This window comes from Carassius auratus, chromosome 24, assembly GCF_003368295.1.
Source record: "Carassius auratus strain Wakin chromosome 24, ASM336829v1, whole genome shotgun sequence".
Taxonomy (NCBI): Eukaryota; Metazoa; Chordata; class Actinopteri; order Cypriniformes; family Cyprinidae; genus Carassius; species Carassius auratus.
The window spans coordinates 1,125,185-1,144,970 of record NC_039266.1 but is presented as its reverse complement, the minus strand read 5'-3'; the positions used below and the strand labels follow the sequence as shown (position 1 = coordinate 1,144,970).

The following is a 19,786-nucleotide window of genomic DNA, read 5'->3' as shown; positions in this document are numbered from 1 at the left end:
TGAGAGTTGTATGTAGTTATGCATCAGCCGAAATAATGTAAAGTGACGTTAATAAAACAGGAGCATGCTAAAAGCAAGCATCTATTCAAGCTACTACGCTGTTGTCTGATTAAAACATAATGGTTTTGTTTGGCTATAATTATATTTTTATATTAGTACGAAATGTGTCCTTCAAAAATCCACTTCTCTCCTTATAGCTGCTAGATATTAGAATGTTCTGGAGGTTTAGGATAAATTAAAGATGTCCTCTATGATATACCATCTGTCAGGATAAATTACCGCTTCAGACAGTGAGCTCTCTCAGGTGAGATATTGATGAGCTCAGGATTGGCTAATTAGCCACACGTATAGCTAAATTGGTTATTTCTCATTTGCAGGATGTTTAAGTATTGACTGCTTGAAATTGACCTCCTACAACCTTAATAAGAGTTCCTACTTGTTCAACTTGAAATAAGCTAATGATCGATTGTGTAAGTGGCTGAATTTTTGTAATTGCTTGGCATAGTAATGATCCTGATTGAGCAGGATATTTTTATATTTTTTTATCTTCTTTAACATATATATATATGTTTTTTTCTCTCTTTTCTTTTTTTTTTTGGGGGGGGGGGTAAAATAATTGTTGAACGCTGTATTTGAATTAGAACTTTTTTATTACTCTTCCCCCCCAAAAAAGTCAAAATAAACATTTTCTCATCATTTACTCATCTACAAGTTGTTCCAAACCTGTATGAATTTCTGTCTTCTGTTGAACACAAATAAAGATATTTTAAAGAATATTGAAAACCAAACAATTGACTATAGCCGGTGACTTCAATAGCATTTTATTTTATTTTACATTCATTTGATTTATTTTTTCCCCCATACTATGGAAGTTAATTGCTACGATCAACTATTTGGGAGTTTTTGTTTGAATCTCTTTGTTTAAAAAAAAATTATAATAATCTTACTGACCCCAAACTTTTTAAATACTAGTGTATGTTCATTAAATTGCATGCTATGAAAATACTGTATCCCAAAATGCAGTGCGTTTGACTTTTCCGTGTGAATTATCTCCATGGCGATGTAAGAAAATTAAAGCTGTCTGCAGGTCTCGAGATGTTTACTTACAAACTGATGAAGCCTTTAGTCGTGTTGATATAGTTATTCAACTGTAGAATTGTATGAATTTTGTCTTCGTGCTCTGGAGGAAGAGAGGCAGTAATTAGCATGTTTGAAAGCCAAATTAGGTGCATTGTTTCTTGTCAAAAACATGAAAATGAGTGGCTTTTCTTACCAGTCATAAAGGAGACAGCTGTGCAGTCACGTGACCGTTATGCCCACGATCACAGCATGAGTATGGGTGGTTAATCTCTGCTAGTTTAGGACAGACCTCCCACACAAATATATGCGAATATACATTATCTCCTTCACTTTCATCATACTGTAGCTGCCATCGAACTGCATATATTATAAAGTCATGTATATGTTGGAGAACAAAAGGTCTTGACCGAACAAACTCTCTTCCACTGTCATTATCAATTCCTAAATGAAAATTAAAATGCTAATGACTCCCTCCTCTTCTTCTCCATTGTTTATCAAATGACTGTCTGAGGCAAATATGATGTTTCTGCAAGAATGGCTTTCACGAATCTCTAATGGGAGCAGTGATAACGATAACAGGGACATGTTACAGTATGTTGTGTACCAAAGATGTTAGGTCTTGGCATGTTTTTAATAGTCTGTAAAAAAAAAAAAAGGTTACATTTTTGAGCCGGCTAAGAAATTCTGTTTGTTGTAGCATTTGTATCTGTTCATCTCTCGGATCTAATCTAAAGGGTTGTGCAGGACAGAATAGTTGTTTTATGTGAATTGCATGTAGTAAATCATATTGCATTAGTCCTCCCTCTGAATCTTGGCGAAGCTGTGAAGGAGTTTGGGAAAATGCTGTTAGAGCACCATTGTAATTTGAGACCGCAGGCTCTATAGCTTGTCAAATTATGTTGTTTTTTTCCTCCGGTTTTCAGCTCTAAATTTGTGTGGGTCTTCGAGTGTGTGTGAGACGTTGTCAAAACCTGTCTCAAGCTAGCTCAAGCACAGAATTGACAACGTTCTATGAATTTTTTACCCCTTTACCCCTATTATTTTTTCGTGCATTGCTGCAGTCATTTTCAAGCATTGGTTTCGAAGTATGCCCCACTCGAATGAAAAAGCAATGTAAAAGTTCACCCAAAAATGAAAATTTGCTGAAAATGTACTCACCTCAGGCCATCCAAGATGAAGATGAGTTTGTTTGTTCATCAGAACAGATTGGCAGAAATGTAGCAATCATTTACTTGCTCACTTATGAATTCTCTTTAAGAAATGAATTCCGTTATTATGGAATTTTCTTATTTAAACCATCTCATCTAGCCAAAATTCCAGTCCATAATCCATAATAATGCTTCCTACAGGGAAAAAGTGCATTCCCTTTTGAGCTCTCATATCAAAATCCACGGACATTTTTTGGGTTGCACTTTATTTTACAGTACGTGTACTTACGTGTACTTATAGTGTACTTACAGTGTATTTATCTAAGAAAGTTCTGGTAATACAGGGTAACTACATGGGGTAGGGTTAGGTTTAGGGGTAGGTTTAGGGTTGGTACCTAGTTATTAAATAGTTATTGTAATTACTATAATAAGTACATAGTATGTGCATGAGGAACATGACTGTAAAATAAAGTGCTACCCATTTTTGTTTAGAACTGTTTTCACTTCTAAATGGATATTTCTCTCTGGATTAAGACAAGATTACTTTATCACTGGAGAAAGCATTCTGGATGAAGGAAGCAACAGTTTAAAAAGTTCAAATGTCTTAATGATGGATTTGTTTCTTACAAAACATGCAGCTTTATGCTTCACAAGATGTTAATTGATGAACTGGAGTCATGTTGTATACTCATTCTGACGGCACCCATTCACTGCAAAGGATCTGTTTGTGAGCAAGTGATGTATTGCTAAATTTCTGAAAATCTATTCTGAAGAACAAAAAAAATCATCTTCATATTGGATAGCCTGAGGGTGAGTACGTTTTCAGCCAACTTTAATTTTTGTGTGACTCATTCCTTCCAAAGTTTTATATTACATATGGTTCACTAACAGTGTAAAATAGGTGGCTCTGCCTAATTTGCTTTGGTAAACGCTGTGCTTATGTGTTTGCCCTGTGCAGGTGTGTTGTGGAACCTGTCCTCGTGTGACGCTCTGAAGATGCCTATAATCCAAGACGCTTTAGCCGTCCTGACCAACACCGTGATCATACCCAATTCCACCTGGGACGTGTCCCCACATCAGGAGGACCGCAAGCTTCAAATGCACACATCCCAAGTTCTTCGCAATGCCACCGGCTGCCTGAGGTGAGCTTGTGTATGCTTTTTTTTATTTTTTACTCCTTTAGTTTGTTTTTTTTTAAAGGATAGTTTCTGCAAATTTCTCTCATCATTTTTACACATTCCAAATCTGTGAGACTTCAGCAGAATTTAAAACAATATATATTAGTTTTTGTCTATATAATGAAAATAAATATGCTTCACAGAATAAAGAAAGGGATGACATGACTGCAGAGTGTTGGTATGTGTGGTTTTTTCACAGATCCATTTGTGCAAAAACTGCCACGCTGAAATGAATGTGTGTTTTACATAAGACTGGCTCAATGTCAGATTTACACAGAAACTTATGAAGAAGGTGAAAAAAATTGACATTATCGTTCAAAAGTAGGTAATACAAATTAAGCAAGGACACATTAAAATAATCAAAAGTGACAGTAAAGATATTTATGATGTTCTAAAATATAATGGTGTTTGCGCAGTGGATAAGACACATGCCTTTGGTCTGAGAGACCCGGGTTCGAATCCACTGTGAGACACCAATGTGTCCCTGAGCAAGACACTTTACCCCTAGTTGCTCCAGAAGCGTGCAACCTCTGACATATGTAGCAATTGTAAATCGCTTTGGATAAAAGCGTCAGCTAAATATGTAAATGTAATGTAAAAAGTATTGAACTTTCTGTTCTTCAAAGAATCTACGAGAGATAAATGAAAAAATGTAGTTTCCACAAAAATATATTGCAGGAATAAATGACATTTTAAAATATATATTAAAATCAATATTCAGATCAATTTTGATATTTCAAATTATTACTCTTTATAATATATTTTATATTTAATAATGGTAAGCATAAGAAACGTCTTTCAAAAGCATCAACAAATCTTACCAACCCAAAGCTTTTGAACAAAAGCACAAATTGCCATTCATCTAAGCAGCAGCTCTCGGCCTCAAAGGAATTAATTCTGAATTAAAAGCATAGACTATCTTCATTCACATATACCTGAGAAACTATAACCCAGATTGCATTTACAAAACCAGATGCAACCACAACTCCACTGATTGTAGATCTCAGCAGATCTCTCATTAAGAACAGATTGCAGTTTGCACCGTGTGGTTGTTTCTATGGCAGCTGGCCACGTGATGTAGAGAAGAGAGTTTCATATCTGGACCGCTAAGAACTATGTGTTCCTTTTGATGAACTGTCAAAAAACAAGAGCTTTGGATTTTTCACACCTCCTTCCTGTTCCATACGGAAAGAGGAACAAGCCTGACAAGCCATTTCCCCCAGCCACCTCTGTTCTGTGCATTCGTAACTCTAGATCACCCGCAGGTAAAACTGAATCATAACCTGTATGGCTTTGTCACGTTGAGTAAAGGTTTACTGCGTCTCTCCTGTCTCTTCTGCATGAAGCGAGAGGACACAAAGCATCTGATTCATGATTTATGCAATAATGCATAATGATGTTTATGTGGCGTGCAAATCTAGCTTATTATGATTTATACATAGCTTCTTGTTGTGAAGAGTTGGTTGAAAAATAACTGAGAAAATGTTGATTCTCTTGGGTTGAGTATCCGTCTCATGTAAGGCTTTATTCTTGTATCCATAGCAACAGCACAGTATTAAACTACATGAAAGTCTATGCTGTGAGAGGAACATGCTGCTTTTGTTTGCTTTCCCAGCTTCCTTTTAAGATTTCCTAAACTATTGAAACTTTTTTTAAGCCATACTTGAAGAAGTTTTGCAGTTTCACTATAAACTAGCTGTTAGCAATTGTAATTTTACCTTTTATATGAGATTTTTGAATATACATGAACGGATGTGCATGTATTGTTTGCAAATACACACTGATATGCAAACTCCAACAGTCGCTTTATCCTCCGATTTTCATTTTTTCTCTTAATAACAAGTCCGCTTCTGATTCCAGCAGTGAATTACCCCTCAGAGTGAATGGCAGTGTCTTGTGTCATCTTCTGTAGGAGCGCCGTAAAGAGGCAATTACCATCCTCCGCATATTAGTCTGTCAGATACGCACACGCTTCAGAAAGTGAAATGTATAACTTATGCTGACCGTGTGATTGTGGACCACACATATCTTCTACTACATTTTCATTCATTCGCACATCTAGTTGCTTATGATAGTTTAGTAGATGTATGTGCTGTGATTATCTCATCTGTTATGAGTTAGCACAGTTGTTATGAGTTTGCACAGTTTTTCAACAATCTTTTCAATTAGCCTTTCGCTGGCCCCTCCCCCAAAACGGCCATTGTCCAATCACACATCATAGCAACCGTTACTATGTGAGCAGTTCCGACAAACTTTGACTCCAAACAAGATGGTGAAGCGGTGTGCCCCAGGCGTTTGTAAATCGGACATTAGACACCCCGAGAGATTGTCTGGAGGAGTTTTGTTCATCCCATTCCCAAAGCCGAAAACACAACGTGAGCGGTGCCTGCAATGGATAAAACCATGTGGACGGCCCCACTCCCAGTTAAATGTGTCGAACATGTAGGTTTAGCTAGCTAAAATACCCTTGTATTTGAACAAAATAGCTACTCACAATAGACAATAATAGACTATAACATATGAAAGAGAAATTTCCCGGCAGTGCAAGAGCATGACTTGTCTGTTGCAATTGAGGTACAGGTCATGGGGTTTCTCAGATTTCGCTTGAGACTGGTAAGCATTAGCCTCGATAGTAGTCGCGTCTCCTTCATTGCGTATTTTTATATTTTGAATATATCCCTCCACTGCACACTTTAACCCCTTTTGCCTCGATCTGGAGGATATCTCTGAGGTATTGCTCAAAAAAGGTGACTGACACACAAGGGTATACCTCTTCCCGTCATGGCAATCTGTCGCGCTGGTCGTGTTTGACCATTTGTTTGTCAGAAGTAGCAACAGTAACTAGGGGGCGGGGCTCGGCAAAAGGCTAATTCTTTTAATAGAATCATAATCATGCAGTGAGACTAGTATAGTGTGATTCACAAGCAAATTACTTTTATAAATTATTCTTTTTAGCGAGTGAAAAGCATACAGCAAGACCACTGTATTAGTGTTAAGCAAGTTACTCTTATGAACGGGTTCATTTTAGTGAATCAAAAACATGCAGTGAGACAAGGGACAAGTGACCAAATGACTCATATGATGTAGTTATTTTTAGTAAATGAAAAACATACAACTTATGCAAAAATGCTAATTATGTTGTCTGAATCCAAGAAATAGACAAATGCCTCCTGAGAGTGAATCAAAACCATATTATAAGATCAATGTAGTGTGATTCGTGAGCAAATAATAAATGCGCAGTTGTACCAATGTATTGTGATTTAAAACAAATTAATCTTATGAACATATTCTTTTTATTTAATCAAAAACACACAATGATCCAATAGCTGTAAGTGTGAATCATGAGCAAATCAATCATATGATGTGGTTATTTTTAGAGAAAACTATAGTGCAACCTACTGTATGTTGTTCAAAATCATGAACAAATTGCTTGTAAGACTTACAGTAGTTATTTTTAGTAAATCAAAAATGTGTAAATGACTCGTAAGAATGTGTTCTTTTTATTGAGTAACAATACAGCACTGCCCTCTACAATCTACAACTTGTTTAATATTAGTGCTGTCAAACGATTAATCGTGATTAATCGCATACAAAATAAAAGATTTTATTTACATAATTTGTGTATACTGTGTATATTTATTATGTATATATAAATACAAACACATGCATGTATATATTTAAGAAAAATATGTTTATATATTTAACATTTATATATAATATAAAATATAAGAATATAAATATATAAATGTATATACGTGTAAATGTTTTCAAAATATATACTGTATGTGTGTGTATTTATATATACATAATAAAAATACACATTACACATATATTTATTATGGATGCGATTAATCGCGATTAATTATTAACAGCGCTATTTAATATGTAAGGAAAATGGACATTTAAACTGAAATATGCAGCATGCTTTGCTTCAAACAATTCAGGTGGCCTGGAAAAAAATTTCAAGATAATTTGACTGAGGTTTTTACATTACGTTCTCACTGTCTCTTCTGGGTATCACTTTGGAGACAGTCGAGTTGTCAATTTCTCTCCATTTCTTCAATGAAATACTTCAATTCAGATTGATGATGTTCGTCAGGGTGGGATTTTTTCTCTCTTTTGGAGGCGGGAACACTTGAGCAAGCCATTGAAAATCAGTGAAGCAGTGTTTTTGGAATTGAGCCTCATCCCAATGGGAGTTTGACACACTGCTGCTGTAAATCACTTCCACAAGCAGAAATCAAATTTCTGAAACCTGCGGGTCTCTGTGGGCTTAAAAATCTATCTAATAGAAAGAGATTTTCTCAGACTCAAAACACAATCCCTCATGACATTCCAAAAAGGCATCACAACATTGGATTTTCCTTCTCGCTTTCTCTGTCATACTTCAGTGAATGGATGAATCAGCCATTTACACAGTTAAACAGCTCCACGCTTTGTTTGGGTTCGGCAGCTCACCAACTGTCAGCAGGATCTTAATCGAACCTGAACGGCTGCCCACTCTTACAAATCTTTTCCTTTCGTAATTGTGTCAGATCTTCCCTCCAACCGTCAAATGTTGACTGAGGTATTGTCTCCGAGGTGAAATGCACTTTTTCTATAGTGAGATCAAATAGTAAAAGTGAGAACTTGAGTTTAGACTGACTATGTTCAGTATTTCCTCCCAAGAAACTGCATTAAAGACCTGTTAGGAGTTTGTTTGTTGTGTTCTGTGCTGAATGTTACTGGAAATGACTAAAGCACCACTGACTCACTTTGCCTTAGATGTTTATTCTTACACGATCAACATTTCATAGCACATTTATACTTGCCAAATAAACAAAATCTGTCATTTGAGAGATCTACTGAAAGCAGAAACTTGAGACACATATCCATGGATGAATTGCACATTGTTTTTCTAGTTAATTTGATAACTCAGATAATTTTTTCAGTTTGTTGTATTAATTTATTTAATACATTATTGTTTTGTTTTAGTTATAATTTTTAGCTTTAGATGAAAATATCCTCTACATTTTGCTGTTGTTTGTAATGCCATATAAATAAATTTTAATTCATTTTACTTTGACTAAAATTGTGTCTGATTTTTAGTAAAAAAAAAATATTTTGTTTAATTATTTGATGGAAAGGCTACAAAATCCATACACATTTTAAGCACCACAACTGTTTTCAACACTGATTATATAAAAAATGTTGGTTATACTTTCTATGAAGCCCGTATTTATAATACATTATAGTTCACCCAAAAATGAAAATTATGTCATTAATAACTTACCCTCATGTCGTTCCAAACCCGTGAGACCTCTGTTCATCTTCGGAACACAGTTTAAGATATTTTAGATTTAGTCAGAGATCTTTCTGTCCCTCCATTGAAAATGTATGTGTGGTATACTGTCCATGTCCAGAAAGGTAATAAAAACATAATCAAAGTAGTCCATGTGACATCAGAGGGTCAGATACAATTTGTTGAAGCATTGAAAATACATTTTGGTCCAAAAATAGCAAAAACTACTCAGCATTGTCTTCCCTTCCGGGTCTGTTATGAGCACATTCACAACACTGCAATGTAGTGATATCTGGTTCGTGAACGAATCATTCGATGTAACTGGATCTTCTTGAACCAGTTCACCAAATCGAACTGAATCGTTTGAAACAGTTCATGTCTCCAATAAGCATTAATCTACAAATGACTTCAGCTGTTAACTTTTTTAACGTGGCTGACACTCCCTCTGAGTTAAAATAAACCAATATCCCGGAGTAATTCATTTACAAAAACAGTACACTGACTGAACTGCTGTGAAGAGAGAACTGAAGATGAACACCGAGCCAAGCCAGATAACGAACAAAAGATTAACTCGTTCTCGAGTCAAGAACCGGTTGCATTGGTTTTCGGATCACCAGTACACTGAACCAAGAACCGTTTCTGTCGGACACGTCCGATTCGAGAACAGAGGAGCTGATGATACTGCACATGTGTGATTCAGTGTGAAGCAAATTTGACACACAGAACTGGTTCTTTTGATGATTGATTCTGAACTGATTCTGTGCAAATGAACTGATTCTGTGCAAAAAAAAAAATTAACAGCTTAAGTAATTTGTGGATTAATGCTTAGTGGATTAATGCTTGTTTCAAATGATTCAGTTCGATTTGGTGAACTGGTTCATGAAGAACCGGTTAAATCGTATGATTCGTTCGTGAACCGGATATCACTAAACTGCAGTGTTGTTAACAGTCCAACATTGCTGAATAAATTCATAGTTTTTGCTATTTTTAGACCAAAATATTTTCAATGCTTCAAAAAATTCTAACTGACTCTCTGATGTCACATGGACTACTTTGATGATGTTTTTATTACCTTTCTGGACATGGAGAGTATGCCATACATACATTTTCATTGGAGGGACTGAAAGCTCTCGGACTAAATCTAAGATATCTTAAACTGTGCTCTGAAGAACGGAGGTCTCACGGTTTGGAATGACATGAGGGTGAGTCATTAATGACATAATTTTCCTTTTTTGGTGAACTAACCCTTTAAGGCATTTTAAGGCATGATTTCTGTAGAATCATGTAAAACTGAAGACTGAAGTAATGCCTGCTGAAAGTGCAGCTTTACCATCACAAGTAATACTTTACCATCTTAGTAATACTGTTTTTTTACTGTATTTTTAAACAAATATATGTTTAAAAGCAATTTAATTACGGTTCAGTCATTTTTGGCTCAGTCATTGCTGAGATAAACACTGTTTAGACCCTGAAGCAGCTCTCGTCTCACAGCAGGTGATTGTGTTCAGTATTTAAGCAGCTGTGGAGGTCCGTGTTGGACTGCTGGAAGGGGAAATTGTGCTGTTGGTGCTCCAGATGTTTAGGTGCCGCTAGCTCACCTTGCCATTTGGCTTCTGTAGCCGTGATGACCCCTCCACCCCTAGTGTGAGCCAACTAGAGACCTGGCATGTCTTCATTCTGGCTGCTATTATGAAACCTCACAAATTCATCTAAACAGACAATCTGTCAAAATCTGCTTCTTGCAGACAAGGTTTAGAAAGTCTTAAGTCTTCAAATACTAAGTCTGACGATGACATTTCCTCTGTATTCCCAGTAGTCACCAGCTGTGTGAGTGTTTTGAGTTTATTTTTACAAGAGCACATGGTAGCTGTTGAATATTTACCCAAGGACATTAGAACACTGAGGCACAGACGTTTCTCCTTGTAAGGAATTTTTAAGGTGTGCTTGATTGAAAAGAGCACTAATTGTTCAATAAGCAATTTGCTAACAAATTATGCTAATTAATTAGATGGAGTGTGCGAGTGACGGAAATTAAAGTAAATGAATAGGCAATAAAATATAAAGGGCTCATTAATTGTGGAAAATTAGCCAGGGCACGCCTGACGAATCATAGTGAGTCATGTGACCTCATGTACGTCTTCAGCCTCAGTCATGATGCTAATTGCAGTGCTTTTCATTTGCGTTGACCAACATTAGGTAACTGTTAAACACTTTCGTAATTGAAATCGGACCACTGAATTGATTGACTGAACATACAAAGTTAATTTCAAGTTAATTTCAAAAATTCAGCAATTTGGAGTCCAGCGTTCTATTTATTTCAACACAATTTTCAGGTTTTCAAGCACTTTTGTGTGTAGAAATGCTTTCTTACTACACTGTTCAAGCATTTTACAGCCATCGCTAGCTCAAAAGACTCAATATTCAAATGACCCAAGTCTCTGTTATTAATTTAAAAGCAAACTTTTAGAGCTAGCATTGTGGTTTGGGCTGTTTTGAAGGTTGTGTGTGTTTGTGTGTGATTACCTGTGGCTCTCTCAGCAGTGTATTGCTACAAATAGCGCAGCAGTGGGAAGGCACTGCCGGACTTAAGTAATGCAGCTTTTCAGTTGTAAAAGCTATTGTATTGATTAAGCAGCGGGGGAGTTTATTTGTGTGATTCTCAGCCAGACAGCCATACACATTATTATGCCTTCCTATTATTATTATTATTATTATTATTATTATTATTATTATTATTATTATTATTATTATTATTATTATTATTATTATTATTATTATTATTATATTATCTCATTTTTTAATGTCCATTTGTGTATTAATTGTTAGCTTTATTTTATTATTTATAAATTTTTTAATTGTTTATTCTGTTTTGTGAGAAATGACTGGAGTGATACAAAGCTAATTAGTAGTAAGATAAATGGACATTATGTATTTGCGCTATAAAATATTTTTAACAACAACAATAATAATTACTATTATTATTTAATTATTTATTTATATATTTTATTATGTGAGAAGACTGGAGTGATGTGATGCTAATGATTAATCAAATAAATTGATATTACATGAATGTGTTTTTTAATTATTATTTTAATTATTATATTATTCATTTCTTATAACTACTACTTGTATTACTGTTATTGTTGTTGTTTAAACCTCATTACAATTCAATGTATTCTTAAACATCAATTCAATGTATTCTTTAATCAACTTTATTTTAGAATCTATAAAATTTAATAACTTTAATATTTTATTAGGTGAGAAGGATGTAATTGTAGTCACACAAAGGTAATAATTAATAATAAATAAATGGCCATTGTGTATTTGAGTTATGTAATAATACCACCCGTTGAAGTGTCATGATATCTTATATGGAGAGTAGTGTAAATTTTTTACCCATCCTCACTCAGCACAGAGTTCTGCAGCGCTCCTTTCATGCTCATCTGTAGGCGTATAGCTGTTCTCCACCAGCCGAATATTCACACCGAAATGCTTTATGGACAATCTCAGGCACTTTGCACTTCTGCCCTGTCAGCATCAGATTACCCTGCGCAGCATCAGCCGAGGGGGATTTATTAAATAATTCCATCATTTTGGAATACTCCATCAAAATGATGCTCTGATAAATCAAGCCGCCGCCACCCTCTAATTGCTGCCCTCCCTCTCCCCCTCTCTGATATCAGTTCAGCGTGACACACCTTGAAAAGTAATGAAACAATTTCTCTTTTTCTCCTCTTGGCCCGCATGATGCATCATCTACGTTCCTGCCAAGCAGACCCACCCTCAGTCACATCCATCACTCACCATCACAAGTGAATCATCTCTCTGAGCTCGGTCTCAATTACAGGGCTCAGGACACCCTTTCCTACAGGCTGGGAAGAGTTTGATGGATTCACAAACCTGCTGTGAGCCAAGAGGAAATGGGGGAAGGAGGCCAATGGGAAGTGAAATGCTAATTGGGGCTTGTGCAGGCAGAAGAGGGAGAAAATATTCATGGACTCTGTTTACGGAGGAACTCAAACCCTGAGGTCTCCTCACTTCCTATTAATGTTCCCTGTGTGCTGTTAATGAGACTCATTTGACTGGTTAATAACCCAGAATGACTTCTAGATCTGGAAGTCTATTGGAGTCAAATGTATATATATATATATATATTTTGGATATCTTTACTTTTAGACTGGGCAAAATCAGGGAACTGTTAAATTAATCTGCTTAATTATTTGTATTCTAAATTAATTATATAAAAGTTTTGTTTGTATTATTTCATTAATGATCTAATTTTAGGTTACTTAAAATAAAAAAATATGTGATATCACTGCTTAAAAATAATTAGGTATTTCTAATGAATTTAGATATGATGTGGCAACTTAAATATATTAAATATTGTATCTAAAAAAAATATGTAATATAAATAAAATATATTGTGTATATGTGTGTGTGTGTGTGTGTGTGTAAAAATGTGATATATAATATATATAAAACAATATTTTGTTATATAATACAAGCATTTGTATACTTTTATATGTGACTTACTGTAAAATAACACTACTTAAACTGCTGTAAACAAGTAGAGAAACTCAGGTCAATAAAACGCTTTATCCATGGACATCCGAGCTCAGTTCTTGGCATGAATCAGTGCTGTTCTCACTTAATGGAAGGCTCAATGCAGCCCTTTGTGTGGGAAATTAAACATCCAAGCACCACAAAGGCCATATGGGAAAAAAGTTAATCAAAGGTTATGCTAATGCACATCAGGCGGAGAAGACCTCTGGGCTCCCAATGCCTGCCTCCCCTTTATGCAATAAAACAGTTATGCGGGAGACATAAATGATGAGACATTACTATTCATAACCAAGAGACTAAGACTACCCAAACCAGATGTTGGAAAACACAGATGCTATGCTTTTGGTCAAATTTCCATCTGATTATTTAAAATTAATCTCTGCCATATAGCAGTCTGTAAAAAAAGCTTCCTAATATTTCAAAATAAAGTCTGTTCATACTCATTTTAAATTGAAAGCTAGACCCTCTGCTAATGTCACAGAGAACGTCTCAATAGATCATTTTGATGGCTTACACTCATTTATTAATGCGGGAAGTGAACCACACAACTGCATCCGCACATGCCTCTGTGACCAAAACAAATTGGCACAAACTTCTTGAATTATTGATGATGACACTATAACAGTGGACAAAGCAAAAATGACTTTTGGTGAAGTTTTCATGCAGTGCACAAGAGAAGACGATGTGCAGGAGTGGGAAACATGTCTCTATGTTTGCTTTTGGAAAAGACAGAGTATAAAACAAAACAAAGTGTATATATATATATATATATATATATATATATATATATATATATATATATATATTAGGGGTGTAACGGTTCACAAAATTCACGGTTCGGTTCGATACGATACACTGATGTCACGGTTCGGTTCGGTTCGGTACGTTTTAGATACAGCAAAATGCAAAAACATCTCAACTTTTCAGAATGCCGCAAGCGCACCGCGGGTCATGTGACAAGAACCAACCAATCAGCTTCATCCTTTCCCATAACAACGTTGAAAACTCAGCCAAGATGAAGGAACAGCTGATTATAGTTGTATATGGATTGCAATTTTGAAATAAATTTAGTAGCAGAGCTACTGCAAGCGATTTTTAGAGCTGCAAATCCATTTATCCTTCGCTGAAATTTCCGCGTCTCATGGAGAGAGCACGTCATTGTTGCTTAGCAAAGACAGACGCCTCATGAGCGCTTCTGCCCGAGCGCTTTGGAAAGGAGGAGAAAGACGTGCTTAGCGTTTTCCACGCGTTTTTAGGAGCGATATGTGAACGGACCCTAAGGCGCTCGCTCACTCAGCACGCGCTGAAGGCTCGTTGCAAAATGTCTAATGCATTTAACAGACCAGAAATATAAGATCCTAAAATAACCAACAGGTCTGGTGTTTGGGTGCACTTTGGATTCCCTGTAAGCTATAATACTGGTGTCTAAATGCTGCAGGCATAGTTTGTTGCGTGCATGTTTCTCCTTTTTTTCGTCTTTTCCCAGATACTGACACAATAAGGTGATGTCGGCGTAAATGAGTTGACATGTTTCAAGTATTCACGCTGGTGTTTTTTTTTTTTTTAAAAGCAATGAAGCAACCGCGCGAAGCCCTCACTATATAGGATTTTAGAAAGAATGCAGAGCACTAGTGTAGTGTGCAAACTTACCACAGTGTGGATTTCAGAAAGTGTGCAAAGACTTCACGTGCACACTTACCATAACATGGATTTACAAATAATGTTCTAAGGAGGGGCTCTCATGTCACTCTGATCGAGCAGCTCATAGATGGAATCATGCATCTCAAACAATATGTTTGAGAGTCATCTTCTTTTTCTAGTCTGTTAAACGCATTGGCCATTTTGCAACGAGCCTTCAGCGCGTACTGAGTGAGCGAGCGCCTGACTGAGTCATAACATAACATAAACATAAGTTGGTGTTTTTTTCTTCTTCGGGAGTGTCAGGGGCGTTGCCTGTTACGTCGTTTGGGTTATTGGGCTACCTTGTTGAACGCATATCATTATATTTCTCTTTTTTTTTTTCAAATATAATTAATTAGTCCAACGAACCGTTCGGTATGCATAATGCGTACCGCGTACCGAACCGAAAGCGTCGTACCGAACGGTTCAATACGAATACGCGTATCGTTACACCCCTAATATATATATATATATATATATATATATATATATATATATATATATATATATATATATATATATATATACACTTTGTCACTTTTAGTTCGAAAATCGATTGCACAATCGATCGGACCCACCAAAAAAAGTTTAGAAAATAGGGAATCGATTTTAACCAAATATGTGCACTATTAATTTTAAAAGAATTAAACAATAAAAAAAAATATAGACGTAACAAACAAGCAGAAAAAAAAAAAGAATTCCCAAAGTGCAGTATGCGTTGCGAAAGTTAGACAGAAAATACCAGCAATTTTACGCCTATAAGACCCAGTGATGTCGAAAGCGACCTCTTATGCTGCGTTCACACCAAACAAGAATATAGCGTCTGGCGCGAATGATTTCAATGTTAAGTCAATGTAAAGACGCGTTTACGCACGTCTGGACGTCTCGCGACGTGGTAGATGTGAATTCGCCTCATTCGTGCATCTAGTTGCAGGAGACTCTGAGTTATGAAAAGGCCAATTGCAAGCTGACAGTGACCGGCTTTTGTGGTGGAAAATTGGCAGTAATACCCCCACCTTGCGCAGCTGTACCTGAGTGTCCCTGGGACATCAGTTTGGTCGGAGCGTGTCTTCTCGACAGCTGGACATATAGTAAATAAAAAACACTCTGCTCTGGACCCCGAAAATGTTGATCGACTTGTTTTCCTGTCTAATAAATTTGTAATGGCCCTTGCCTTTTTGCGCATTTTATTTTGCCTGCCTAGTGCCGCCTAGCCTAAGTGTCGGTTACGTTCAATAAAAAAACACACATGGCCCGTTCTCAAGTCCATTTAAAGTTTCATTTTTGTACAGTTGTTTGAAAGGGATTGAATCATTATTTAAAATAATCTTGGAGATTTTTGAATTGCCTAAATCATAAATCCAGCCGGGTTGAAGCCTGCAGTGATGTTTTTCTTTTGTTATGGCAGCCGTCCCCTCTGCATATATATTTTTTCAACAATGTTTGTTATTCTGCACGAAATGTCATGCCAATAAATAAGAAATATTGCTGACTTGTGCGTTTCCAGCGCTCTCTTTACGTTCCTCCGTTATTTGACATAGAAAAAGGAAATCTTTTTTTTATATTTATATATGTAATTTAGTTAATTTTTTTTTGTAATTCACTAAAAACCTGTGTGTGTGTGTTATATATTAAGTATGTAATATATAAACTGCTAAATTTTCAAAATATATAAAAATATTTATAACTAAATACATCCAATTTAGATTGTACATAAATACAATCACATTTTCTGATTCTGAGTAGGGTCTGTGTTTGTATGTTTGTCTGTGTATATATTTATGTATATATTTACATATTTGGCTCTTTTACCTTAATTTAATAGAGCAAGTGAAGTCAAGTCAGGAATATTATGTTTCATTATCTGTTTTTAATTATAATTTAATCTAATGTAACAGTCAGCTAACTGCCACAGCTGAAAGGACATATATATATATATATATATATATATATATATATATATATATATATATATATATATATATATATATATATATATATAAATATATATATATATATATATATATATATATATATATACACCAAAATAATTTTTACTTAAAATGATCTCAAAAATGGAAAATATAAAATGTCCCTTATCTATTTATAGGGGAATTGGTTGATCTTTAAGTCTGACAAGAAGCCGATGAAGATAACATCCATGTCTGTCACTTATAGACAGCTTGCATGGAAATCTGAAATTGTGACATTACTTCCTATTGTAATTATATAACATTTTACATTTTTGGATGTCATATTTTTGGTCTCTGGTGTGTTTCTTCGGTAGGAGTGATAACGTTCTCATGCCCCATTTCTTCTGTGCTCATCCTGATTTGTTCCATACCAACAACTACATGCTTTTCCTTCTACGATGGATCATAAGAAAAGGGTGACATGACTAATTAGTGTGTTTATTCTCACACAAGCACATTAATAACTGTCATTAATTGCCTAGAATTCAATACACAAACAAAAAAATAAAGAATGGATATCGATAGGCTCACATTCCCCAAGGCACCCAATCAAAGAGAGCTAGACCTTGGCCAGTACAGGAAGTGTCGAGATACCTTTAAGAGTTATGACTTTGTCTGCCTAAGCTATAATTAATATTAAAGATTTTTTGATGTGCTACGACATTCAGGTGTTCAATGCCTGACATCATAAACATCCAGTGATTGGGCACGTGACTCATTCCTCTGGTGTCTGTTGTAAGGAAATAGTAATTTCTTCATTCAAATGAAACTTGTCTGTTGTGACATGAGTGTTTCTGTAAGCCGTGCCTCCTCACATGACTTTTTGATGGAGCCTTGCTCAACAAATTGGATGTAACACTTATAGGTCTTAAATTCCAAAGCTGGTTCTGTCAAGCCTGTTGAATATTTAATGACATAATAAAGCAGGGCCATAAAGGAACTAAATAGATACGTTTGTAATCCAAACCCTCCATATGCAGGCTAAATTATGTATTTCCAATGCCTTTTCAGGTATATTCATGCATTATAGAGGAGGAGACGAGGCAATTCTAATAAATGATACATAGCAATTTATTCAGTTCTGGTGAATATAGAAATGTAAATCTTGCGCGGTGTAATCTATCCTGTTTCCCATTACAGTTGATGGGAGTGAATTTTTCCTATTACGAGTGGGCCGTTTTCCCTAAGGCAGTTTCATATGGTGTGGCATAGAGACACACGTCTTTCATATTCTTTCAGTCCAACACACAAGGGAGTTTTTAGCTAGAATCAAACTATTTTCAGTACATTGATATGATGTGGAATAAAGCCTTTAATAGAACTATGATTTACTTTTATTGTGTGTTTAATAGACATGTGGTGTAACGACAGATAAAAGAGGAGGAAGCAATTGCAGGCAATCAGATGTTGTTTATTGATAAGGAGTGTCCAGAGTGTTGGCAATGGCAAGGAAGGTCTACGGTGGCGTGCGAAGAGCGGGATGGTGAAGTCAGCGGTGCAGGTGAAGGTGGTCAATGGTTAGAACCAGGAACAGACCGGAACACTGACACGCGGACGACAACACGAATCCAACCAGCACACAAACACGGAAGACGGTAATCCAGTTAGTACGTGGAGACATAAGAGAGGATCTGACAACAGAGAGAGAGCGAGGTGAGTATAAGTAGCAGAGGTATGATGACGATCAGCTGGAGCGAGACAATCAACACCCAGGTGATGACAATCAACTAAACGAACACATGGAGACAACGTAAGTACAAAAACAATAACAAAACATGACACGGAGGAAACACTGGATTTCCTACCGTGACAGTACCCTCTCCCCTAGGACGTCACCTGACGTTCCCAGCCTGCTTTACCTGTAGATTGTAATCATCTATAAGGTGGTGATCCAATATGTCCCGAGCAGGAACCCAACTCCTCTCCTCCGGACCGTAACCTTCCCAATCCACCAAGTACTGAAAACCGCGTCCCCTCCGTCTAGAGTCCAGAATACGATTAACCAAATAGGTGGTTTCCCCATTAACGAGACGAGGCGGGGGGGGGACCGGAGCAGGCGGATTAAGACGGGAAGAAATCACCGATTTAATTTTGGAGACGTGGAACACGGGATGAATCCTCCTGTACGCCGGAGGAAGGCTAAGACGCACGGTTACCGGATTAATAATCTTGGTAATAGAAAACGGGCCAATAAATTTGGGAGCAAGTTTGTTAGAAACGGACCGCATAGGAATGTTCTGGGTAGAAAGCCACACTCTTTGACCGACGACGTAACGGGGAGGCTTCGACCGGTGGCGATCGGCCTTAGCCTTGGTGCGCGACCTAGCCTGGAGCAGAGCTCTGCGAGCTCTGGTCCAGGTGCGGTGACACCTCTGGACTAATGCGTGTGCGGAGGGGACCGAAACCTCGGATTCCGTACTAACAAAATTAGGTGGTTGGTACCCTAAACTACACTTAAATGGAGACATGCCCGTAGATGACACTGGTAAAGAATTGTGTGCGTACTCCACAACTGAGAGTTGCTGACACCAGGACGAAGGATTATTGGAAACCAAACATCGCAAAACCCTCTCGACATCCTGATTGGCTCGTTCGGTTTGACCATTGCTCTGGGGATGGAACCCGGAAGAAAGACTAACAGTCGCTCCTAACAATTTACAAAACTCTCGCCAAAATTTGGACACAAATTGGGGACCCCTGTCAGAAACCACGTCTGTCGGGAGGCCATGTATGCGGAAGACGTGGTCAATGACAGCTACCGCTGTTTCCTTGGCTGAAGGTAATTTGGGCAAGGGAATAAAATGAGTCGCCTTCGAGAACCGGTCCACTACGGTTAAAATCACCGTATTGCCTTTAGAGGGCGGGAGGGCGGTGATAAAATCT

At 36.7% G+C, this 19,786-nt stretch overlaps 1 protein-coding gene across 3 annotated transcripts in view; it reads left to right on the top strand.

The window, feature by feature from the left end:
• The window catches only part of ctnnd2a (catenin (cadherin-associated protein), delta 2a), a 273,177-nt gene that overhangs the window by 206,644 nt on the left and 46,747 nt on the right, over nucleotides 1-19,786 (top strand). For all 3 annotated transcript variants that reach the window (XM_026200540.1, XM_026200542.1, XM_026200543.1), the window contains one exon: nucleotides 3,187-3,370. In XM_026200540.1, coding sequence (XP_026056325.1) covers nucleotides 3,187-3,370 — 184 coding nt within the window. The remainder of the gene's footprint in view (nucleotides 1-3,186; nucleotides 3,371-19,786) is intronic.